We start from the raw sequence: 11,392 nt of genomic DNA on the forward strand, positions 1-11,392 counted from the left end.
CAAGCTTTCGCCACTTTTAATGCTTAATTATTTCTGTGATCACATAATGTGCCTGCTCAGAATTTAATTTTGTGGTGGATTGACCTTGTCTGGCTACCAGATACCCACCCAGCTGCCCTCTCATTCCCTGTCCTTGGCAGGACAGAGAAGAAAATAAGATGGGAAAAGATAAAGATTGGTCGAGATAAAGGTGGGGAAATCATTTACCGATTAGTGTCACACACAGAACAGACTCAATGTGGGGAAAATTAATTTAATTGATTGCCAATTCAAGTAGGATGGTCAGAAACAAAGACAAAAACTAAACCACTTTCTCCCTACCCAGGCTGAAATTTACACCATTCCCAACTCCTCCACTTCCTTCCTGCACTGAGTGGCATGAGGTGGGTGGGGAATGGGGGTTGTGGTCAATTCATAGCAGTTTGTCTCTGCTGCTCCTTCATCTTCACACCTTTCCCCAGCTCTAGCATGGGTTGTTGCCGTAGGTAGCAGTCCTTCAAGAACTGCTCCAGTGTGGGTCCACAGGCTACACTCCTTCAGAGTAAGACTGGTCCAGTATCAGTGTTTTCCACAGCCCCTGGTACCTGTGAGGGGCCTGCTCCAGTGTAGGCACTCCACAGCCTGCAACTTCTTTCAGGCCGTGTACACCTGCTGTGGTGTAGGGTTCTCCATGGTCTGCAGTGTGGGTATCCGCTCCAGCATGATCCTGTCCGTGGACTGCAGGAAAATATCTGCTCCATGCCTGGAACATCTCCTTCCCCTCCTTCTCTGACCTTGGTGTCTGCAGGATCAGTTGTTTCTCAGACATTGTTTTCTCACTTCTCTCTCACACACTTTGATGCAAAAGTTTTCACCCTTTCTTAAATATGTTTTCCCAGTGGTGCCACCAGCCTGGCTGATGGGCTCACTAGTGTCTTGCCATGGGTCCATTTTGAAGCCACCTGGATCCAATTGTGTTTGGCACTGGGGCAGCCCCTGGTCTTTTCTCTGTTAAACCAGCCCTGCAGCTCCCCCACTGCCAACACTTCACTATGTAAAACCAATATAAAACTAAATTGGAAACAACTTGTTTAAAGAAAAATGAAAGGTGTAGTAAGGCTGATTAACAGTCATAACTTCAGAGACTGCTCTTCACAGTTGTCACAACAAATGCTTATTTATAAGGTTTAGGAACAGAGCCTCCTCCTTCAGCAACCCCAGCCCAGGAGTCCTTACCAGGCCACTGAAGCCCAGCTCAGTATTCCTAGGTGCCCGGGGTCTCTGATCAGGCTGAGGGGTGCAGCTACCGCTGTCCTTTAGCAGGTTCAGCCGGTGGCGAAGCTGAGCACGCATCCCAGAGAGAGAGATGCGTACACACACAACACTAACAGTGACACAGCCTGTCACGCAGGCTGCCACAGACAAGGTGCTGCCTTCAGCAGCACCTATGTTAAAGACTCGCATAAAACATAATCACACAGCTGAGTCCACTTTCCTTTTTGGCTGGTAGAGATAGAAACCCACTGGTGAAGGTGCACACACAACACGCTCTAGGTTCACAAGCACGTGCAGATCCTCTCAGTACTAGTGTGGCCCTCTCTGTCCACCTGGTACCCCTGCCCAGATCCCGTGCTGCCTTACTTGCTTCACACATCCCCGCTACTCTTTGCCTCGTCCAGCTTGGTGCTTGCTGCAAACACAAAGCACTCACACCCTCATCCCACAGGCACTCCACACTTGCAAATTCCCATGGATGTACCAGCACAAACTGTCCACCCACCTGATACCCCAGCCAGGACCTCAGGCTCCCTTGCTCTACAGCTGGTCCAGCCTGAAGTTTGCCAGTGAATTATATGTGCAAACCCCTACACACACCCAGTCTGGGGAAGATTAAGAGCCTTGGGCCCTCTTTTCTAGAGGCTGGCAGCAGGCACACTATCTGTGACCCACACTACTTCTCCAGCTGGCAGTGCTGAGTCCCTCATTCACACCAGTCCCCCCAGTAGCTGGTTTCAGGACACACACACCATTCCCACCCCACTGGCTGGGGGCAGAGACAACCCGCCGCATTCGCTCCGGTAGCTGGCACTGCAGACCAGGAGCGCCTACACCCACAGTCTGACTCCTGTAGTTAGCCCCCAGTCTATCACCCCAGTGTCCCCAGTAGCTGGCACTCCAGGTACAAAGTCTGCAGAACACCTCCTAGATCCAGGGGACTGTGCCCCCTGCAGCTGCTGATGCTCAGGCCCCCACCCACCCCAGTAGCTGACATTGGGTCAGGGGCACCTACTGCCCTGTTTTGGTGCTAGTACTGGCACCAGATTTCACTCACCAACACAAGTCTCACCAGTAGCTAGCACTCATTCCTTGTAGCACAGACGCACATGGATGGGGTATGAGATTACATAGAGAGATCATTAGGAAAATATTTGATAAGAAGATGAAAGGTGAGACAGACTGTGGTGACCAGACAGAGCGCTCAGCCAAAAGAGAGAGTACTGACTGGCCCTGTTTTACAAGTTATGAGCCTCTTCTACTCCCTTTTCTGCCCACCCTTGCACCCCCACCCCATCTTTGTTACTCACAGCTGCCCCTTACCTTGCATATCCCTTCATGAATTTTCCTAGCTCTACTGAATCCCACACTTCCCACAAGCCCTCTGTCCATGATCCCCCTGGTTTACAGTCTAACCAGTTGCAAAGTCTGTAAAGTCCTTTTTCTCCTGAAAGTGGCACTTGTAGTTTCTTGATAGCCCATCAGTTGATGGGACCAGTGAGACTGTTTCTTGTCATTGTCTCCATGTCTCTTTTGTTAGGTCTGTGCCTCTGTATATTTTGTTTCTGGTACCCCCTTTTTCCATTAGTGTCCCAACTGGCCAGGTCCCTGATTAAGTAACTTTGCCTGAATCAATTCTCACGTGCCCTCATCAATTAGAATGTCTGACCAGGTTTGGTTTTCCTCACTTTCCCCAGTGCTGATCAGGTTTCTGTCTTTGTACGTTCTTGTTTATGGCTTCCTTCTTTTCTTGTTATCCCCTTTTTGCATTGAAAAAGGTCCTTGACCAGATACCCTTAAAGGAGCAGACATTCTGCTTCCCCATAGCCTTACACTTAAAAACTAGCATTTTACCTTCAGCTAAACACTATAAAATTGTTGTATAGAGATATCAATTGCAAACTTGTAAAACACTGTTTCTGTTTTAATATCCTTGCAGATGAAATGAAACTACTAGAGATGAATTTACCTGCAGGAAAAAGCAGACTTCTGAAAAAAGAATCAACTTCTAAAGAGATACAGAAGACACTGCCCAAATCTGTTAAACGACAGTCCAAGCAAAACAGTTGTCTGGATCAAAGCACTAATGAGCTTTCACCAAGGAAGAAAGCTAAGCTAAGCACTAGTGAGGCTGCGGTCCAGAGTTCAGAAAGTAGCCTACAGACAGACAGTTGTTTGACTGAGCTGAAACAGTTTGAAGGGTCACCTCCAGAATCATTTTCTTTGACAGATCCTGCAACATCGGTATCAAGCTTTCTGAAAGGGACCAAACCCATCCAGGCCTTGATTGCCAAGAATATTGGGAACAAAGTGACCTTAACAAATCAGGTGTCACCTTCACCAGGCATAAATGTATCTACTTCTGAAAAGCCAGTGTTATCACCTGTCGAATCATCACTGATAAAACCAGCATTGCCCTGTCAGACCAACTCAAAGACTCCTTTACAAGTGGTATACAAAATGCCAAATGGTCATTGTGTACCAATAGACCTTAACAACAGCTCTGTGAAAATTCAAATGCAACCCGTGATTGACCCTAAAACTGGAGAAAAAGTCATGCAACAAGTTCTTATTTTACCTAAGAATTTTCTTATTCAACAGAAAGAAGGAAAAATTGTGTCCAAGGACATGAATTCACTACAACAAAAGACTTCTGAGCTGCACTGTGCAACTTTACCAGAAATAACAAATGTCAGTGTTTCTTTAACACCTGTACTGGTAACAGCACCGGCAAATGTTGTCACTCACTCACCAAATACAATTTTTAACAAGAATACCACCAACTCGTCACAAGGGACTGGTCCCAAGAACAGCCTACAAACGTTGCCTGGTATAACTTCAGCAAGTAACTTATTATCAACAGTTAAGGTTTGCCAAACTGAAACTGACAAAATCAAGACTACAGTTTCAACTACCACATTCCCTGTGTCTTTGACTTCACCTACTATTTCCACAGCTAGTCAGTCTTTGATATCAACAACAACATTAAGTACATCCACAAACACTGCTTCTGCCTTGCATTGTCTTGCCTCACAGCAGACAACTGAATCCTTTGAAACTAGGCAAGAATTGAAGACTGTGTGTATTAGAGAATCACAATCTATTCTGGTCACAACACGATGTGGAAACACAGGAATTGTAAAAGTACAGACAAACCCAGACCAGATTTCATCTACTAGTGTATCTTCTAGTTCAGTTTTCACATATGCACCTCAATTTCAGGCCTTTTTGGTGCCAAAAACTACAGCATTACCATCTTCTACTCTTCCATCTGTAGCAACAGCCACATCTGGTCTCCCACACTTTGGACAAACGTGTGTTTCTGGATTTACACCCCCAACAGCTTCTTCTGTTAACATTCCATCTTTCCCAGTTGATTTTAACCAGGCAGTGGAGAAAAATGTCAAATTCACAGTACAGCAGCCTGCTGTTGGGGGCACTTTGGGTCAAGTAATAGAGAACACCAGCCAAGTGTGTCCTTTGTCCTGCATTTCATCAGCTAGCAGTTCAACATCAGCAACTCCAAAAAGTCCTGCTAGTGTGACTAGTGTTGGACAAAATAACACCGTCATAACTCCAAATTCTTCCATGCAGCAGCAAGGTGATGCTAAAACTAAAACAAATTCTGTTATACAATATGAGTCTAGTTCTAGTTCAGCAACGAATGGGGATTTAATCAGTGGTACTCCAGTCCAGAAACTTGCCTTAGTCACAAACCCACCTATTTTATCTCCCTGTGGGGCATCAGGAGTCAATGTTATACCTTCTCTAGCATCCACTGGTATTAGTGCTCAGAAGTTAGTTTTCATTAACACTCAAATTCCCAATGGCCCATCAGTTACTAATATAGTTGCAGAGTCTCTGAAACATAACCTTCCTTCTTCCCTCAGCAAAACCTTTGATAACACCACAGAGCAACCACAGTTGGTTCTGATCCCGACTACAATGGGCGCACCAATAAGAATACATTCATCACCAACTATTGCTCAAGTAAAAGATGTGAAGATTGGACTTAATATAGGCCAAACCATTGTAAATACTAAAGGCAATGCACAGCAGACTCCACCAGTTAATATATTGCACTCTGCCATTTCTAAGGGAGAAGACAAAAAGAGCATGGGTTTGGCTTTATCTGTGACAACTAGTAGTAGTTTGGTTCCTGTGTGTTCAAGTTTTGTGAGTCAAAGTGCTGTGTCAGTTAATGAATCTGTATGTGTTGCAGCAAAAGCTGCAAATTCCTTTTCAGTAACAACAGCAAATGCATGTACAGAATCTGTTTCAGTAACACCAAGTGGGACTTCTTCTGGGACACGGCCTACTGTCTTAATTGGTGGAAATGATCCCTCAAAAATAAGGCCAATTCTGGGTAATCGACTGTGTACAGCAAATATTGGAAATACTGTGGGTATATCAACTGTGAAAACAGGACATCTTGCTTCATCTGTGCTGATTTCAACAACTCAGCCAGTGGTATCTCCTCAGAACTTAACACCTACTTTGCAGTTTCCAGTCATTAGCTTGTCTGGATCTGTAGCCACCCCACAGAAAGTGTTACATACAATTCCTCGTTTGGCAGCAGTTTCAGCTCCTCCAGTACCAAAAAGCCAGCTGCCCACACTACTTCAGTTCCAGTCACCTGGAGTTTCAGCTGCTGTGCCAAGTAATGCAGGTATTCATAAACCTCCAAGTGTGTTGACCGCTGCATCTGCAAATACAGGTAAAGTCATTAGTTTTCCTACGTTTTCGTCACTACAGTGCCAGCAGGTGCCTCTCAGTATAGAGAAACAAAGTCGTGCTTACACTTCCACCATTCAGATGTGTGCAGCTTCACCGGCTGTAATGAGCAAGGCAGGAGGTCAGCCAAATGAACCTAGCATTCAACAGAAAATAGTCATTAACACCTGTATGCCTTTGGCACCTGGAACTCAGATAATGATTAATGGTACTTGTTTTGTTGTGCCACCACAAGGCCTTGGAGCTGGCAGCCATGTTCTTCTTCTGTCTTACAATACAAAACAGACTCCTCCTTTAAATATTAACCATGGCCAAGAGGCTCAAGGTATACCAATTGTTAATTCAATAACCTCGAAAATCATGCTAGCACCTAGTAATTCACTAAGTTGGCAAACATCAAAACATCCTTTGAAAAACTCTACAAAAATTGTGAACTCTTTTGGGTCTGCAGATGCTTTACCCATTGTTCATGCAACACCCCAGATATTAGCTACTCCAGCTAGTACATGTACTCCACTGTCCACAACAACACTGTCTGTGTCTTCAGTGATAAAATCTCCAGCTAATGTTCTAGCTCCATCTTCTGTAGTTTCTGCTGTTCATCCTCCAAATTCTCATTTACCAAGCAACACCTCAGTGTTTCACTTGGACACTTCTATCAAAAAACTGTTGGTTAGTCCAGAGGGAGCCATTCTGAATGCTATAAATACTCCAGCATCAAAAGTTTCTTCAGTGTCTTCATCACTGCCCCCTGTGGTTGTGTCCACAAGCAGAAATCCTACCGTCTTCCCAACATCTCAGTCATCTTGCCTTGATAAACCTGACAAAGCTGCATCCTGAATTTAGAGCAAATGAGCCACTTTGAAGTTGCGGGGCATTCTTGACTTTGGAAGTTATAACTGTCAAATAATTTCTTACATTGTTCAAAACAGTTGATTACTCAAAATTACTCAAGATTACAATTCTTTACAGTTTACCTATGGGGATAAGAAGAAAAAATATATTTAGTTTGTCAGAGAGTTGTTTAGTAAAAAGGTCAGAAATGACCGATGATTTCATTAAACATTTTTGAAAAATCTAGCTTTTTGCACATGTTCCATCTTACAGTATGGACTGTTTGGCAGTGTGTTTATGACAGTATGTGTCTTCTTTTTATTTGTCAAATTTATTTTTGATTTGTTTCTGTATAAAATATTTATGCATTGTAAAAAAATGCAGTCTATGTTATAGAATTGTACATATTCACGAATTCCTAACAATCTGTACTAAACTGTATGTACAAAGAACTATGCTGTCTTATTTATGTTTTGTTTACATAATGTATAGTTTTTTAAGTATTTTAGTAACTTTGGACCAGTGTACTGTTTAGCAGCAATGCAGAAGAATCTGCATATAATAAATCAAGTTGCTGTACTGCATTGTGTTGGCAGTAGTTTAAAATGTGTCTATCTGTTAAACCATGGCAGAACACACACACATATATATGTGTGTCAAATCTTCCTAGTGCAGATGCATCTCAGTTTTTGGAATGTGGTCGAATGAAGTTATTTAATATCTTCTGCTCTTCTGTGTGGCTTTCATTTCACATGGGTTGGTGGGAGTTGGAAGGAAGGCCATCTTGTTGATCCACCGGGCACAGAGGCATAGCCCATACTTCATCCATTCCTGATAAACGTTTGATTAAATTGCCTAAAATCTCCAGTGAATGGGTAAGGCTAGAAATGGTTTCACAGACACCAGCCTAAATCACACTGTCTGCTGTTCAACACTACCTTGTTTTACATTGAGCTCTTGGATTTCTTGAAAATTCATTATTGCCTTTTTTGCAACCTTGTGTTAATTTTTGTATATGTGGTAACAGTAACAAGCACACTCATGGGTCTTCTTCAGTCTAGTGGAACTACCCATTTTTTTTTCACCAGTTTTGATGGTATGTATGTTTTCTTTAGCTTTTCATTAGTCCAAATCTTTATGAAAGGACAATGCTAAAACATCACATTAAAGGAGGCGTAAATGCTTTGGGCATAGTTCACCTATTGCATAAACCTTCCCTTTTTATGCACTATGTTCAATATGTTGGCTTAGGTTCAGCTTTTGGTCTGATAAAACCCTTGGGTTGTTCTCTGCAGATCAGCAGAGTTCATAAGTGCCGGCTGCAGTGCATACAGAAATGGAGAAGTTTTTTGTTAACTTTTGAGATTTTGGTGGGACAAAGAAAGGTTTCCTTTCATGAAGCACTTATTTTGTGGAAGATGATAATTTTAGAAGTGCTGTTTTTTTTCTGTTGATTGCTTGGAAGCCAGACTGAGGCCAAATATTTTTGTATATGCAGGATTTTTTGATTTTATTTTATTGGGGGGAGGAGGGGAGGTGTTATTTGTTTATTTTTAGAAACTAGGAAACTAGAAGGGAAGATTCCAGCACTCATGAATGTCAGTTATCTTTTTAATTGTTGTAACTCCAAAGGGGGGGGATTAGATATCTGCCTTTAACAGCATTCTTAGACTTATTTTCGTAAAGATGAGGCTTAAGCTTTTGCTCCTTATCCTTTTGAGTTTTCTCCTTCCCCTCTCCATTTGCTGTATACAGTTTGGATCCCATCTTGGTTAGAAGAATAAAACTGCAGCTTACTTTCTTTGTGTCAGCTGCCCTTCATACTGTTCTGAAAAGCGGTTTGGTCACTAGTTTACTGGAGTTCTAGGGAAACAGCAGTAAGAAAAGCTTCTACCTTCCATAGGTATCTTCCCATTCTGCACTAATTTAAAAAAAAAAAAAAAAAAAAAAAAAAAAGCTTTTGTGGATCAGCAATCTCCATCTTATCTGGTCTGTGAAAGACAGAAATTGTCATTTTGGGGGGTGTGTGAGAAGGTTTGCTTTTATTTTAGAAAAAGCTCTCTGATACACCTTACCTACTTGTCATTACAGGCATTCTGTAATCTATTTTGAAAATGCCTAATTGCAAATGGTGTCTGCATGCTGGAGTTTACAAAGGCTTTTTAAACATGACAACATTTTACAGTTGAATGCTATAGGTGACTTTCGTCTTTAAACAGAGGAGGGTGCTAGAGGGTGGCAGTTTCTTCATGGACAGATGACGTACTCTAAAACCATGCATTCCAGCCATGCATTTTATTTATGTTTCATGGTAGAACCTTAGGACTGACTTTCATAGATTTTTTTTTTCTCTTAGAGTGTTGTTTTTTGTTGTTGTTAGTTTGTTTGTTTTCCTCTTACATTTGTAGTAGAGTGAATACCTACATTGTTAGGAAAACTTAAGAGTAAGTTCTACTATTGCAGGCTGTTTGGATGGAAAAACAAGTCTTGCCTGACATTTTTCTGTGCCAATGTCATAGAAAGATGTCTGCTATAATTCATGCTAAGGAAGAGCAAAATTACAAAAAGCTTTACTGTGGAACTGAGAACTCAAGTTACTTAGTGACTTGTTAGAAATTTTCTAGATGGTCTGATAAAGTTCTGTAATTTTTTTATAAATATTTTTTAATTTGACAAGTATAAACCTTACAACATGCAAAGTTTGACTCTGGAATTTTCATGGACATTTATTCTCTGTTGGGCACACATTCAGATTCCAAATACTATTGGGAAAAAGATGGATGCTACTGTATTTTGAATGGTTTGAATGATTCTTTATTTTGTAAAAAAAAAATCTGAGTCATTTTTTTGTGAATAAAATTCCTCATCCCAGCACTCTTCACTGATAATATATATGTTGGTCAGAGGAAGACTTTCTTTCAAACAAAAGTAAGTAGCCATTGAAAATTTGGAATATATCATGTCTTCATTGTACCAAGTGCATTGTGCTACTTACAGCACAAAAACAACTGTATAAAGGAAGACTGTATTCACAAGGGCAATGAAAAAGCAGAAGTGCATGCTTTTTTACTTGAAGAAAAAAAAACGTTCACTTACATATATAAACTAATAAATTATATAGAAATCAATCCGTGAAGAAAACATGTTCAGCTTTTCAGAGCTTGTAAAATGCCTTGCATTTAGACCACTTTAGACGCTCAGGTATTACATACAAAATTTTGTTTTTATTTATGACCTTCAATATTTTGGATGGTATCTTTGATTTTTAATTAAATGGGCATATTTATACAATCATTTTGCTTTGCTGTGAGTAGAAAATTTTATTCATTTTTAACTCACTGTTCAATCCAAGTATTGATGTATACTTATCCATGCATGTGTGTGCTGCCATTTTCTTCTAGAGATTCTGCTTCTAGAAGCAATTAAATTTCACCAGTCTTGACATTCACAGAAGTGTCTTTTGAAGCTGAGTGTGTTACTGTCAAGTCATTCAAACCCAGTGTGATTTGACTGTAATATAGGTAGGAGTTCAATGGGAAATGTAAATGCAAAAATTCTCCTGATAAGCAAGTGAAGAAAAAAAAAGGCCTCATTTAAGTAGGTCAGAAAATTACTGAATGCTGATATTTGAAGGGATGCCACAGGATCAAAGTATTCGTCACAGAGATTGGTTCATAGCTGTTTTTGCTTATGTTTTGTGGTAGTGCAGAACAGTAGTAGTCCTAATTGGCTTTAAAGTAAACATATAATTGCTGATTAAAGTATGAGTGTTTGTTATAATGAGGCTGTTTTCTTTAAAGAGAACAGCAGAGGTGCTCACAAAGGCTAAAATTCCTGTAGCCTTTTCTCTGAAGCTGCACATGAAGTCCATGGAGAAGAGAGAGTCTTTGTCAAAGATGGTTTAGGTGAAGCAACTTGTGTCTTCTTTAACATCGTATTTCTGGAAGATCCTCAGTGTTCATTAGCAAGGTCAATTGTTCTTAGGGTACCCAACCCCCTGATTTGGAAGATGGAAATGAGGAGCGAGATGAAACTGGGAAACTGTAAGTGATCTCCTACGTTTTGGATATTCCTAAGTCTGTGGGGCCAGGCAGGATTCATCCACTGAATGAGCTGGTAGAAGTGGTCACCAAGCCATTGTCAATAATTTACCAGCAGAAAGGCGGTGGATGTTGTCTACCTGGATCTTAGTGAAGTGTTTGATGCTGCTTCCCGCAGTATTGTCCTGGAGAAACTCGCTATCCCTGGAGGTATTTAAGAGACATGGACGTGGCACAGGGTTTAGTGGTGGGACTTGGTGAGACAGCTTAGGTTGGCAGTTGGACTTGATGACCTGGAAGGTCTTCTCCACCCTAGATCATTCTACAGTTTTATGAAAATTCTTTTGCTCTGTACTGAAACACGGTGGCTAGCCACCCTAAGCAAATATGTGACTTTAGTGATGGCAACTAAGAGTGTTAGTGCTGGATCAAAGTAAAGGTCCATCTTTTCTCGGCATCATGTCTTTTGGAGCAGTCCAAATTAGTATAATAACAGGGCAAGCAGCTAGTGACATATTTCCTGAATAGTC

At 41.4% G+C, this 11,392-nt stretch overlaps 1 protein-coding gene across 3 annotated transcripts in view; it reads left to right on the forward strand.

Moving 5' to 3' along the window:
* Window positions 1-7,405, forward strand: part of BRD10 (bromodomain containing 10) — a 59,845-nt gene extending 52,440 nt beyond the window's left edge. For all 3 annotated transcript variants that reach the window (XM_083816570.1, XM_083816571.1, XM_083816572.1), the window contains one exon: window positions 3,194-7,405. In XM_083816570.1, the coding sequence (XP_083672696.1) occupies window positions 3,194-6,828 (3,635 nt within the window). In that variant the 3' untranslated portion in view covers window positions 6,829-7,405. The remainder of the gene's footprint in view (window positions 1-3,193) is intronic.
* Window positions 7,406-11,392: the final 3,987 nt, after the last annotated feature.

Source organism: Anser anser, assembly GCF_964211835.1.
Source record: "Anser anser genome assembly, chromosome: Z".
In the NCBI taxonomy this organism is placed as follows: domain Eukaryota; kingdom Metazoa; phylum Chordata; class Aves; order Anseriformes; family Anatidae; genus Anser; species Anser anser.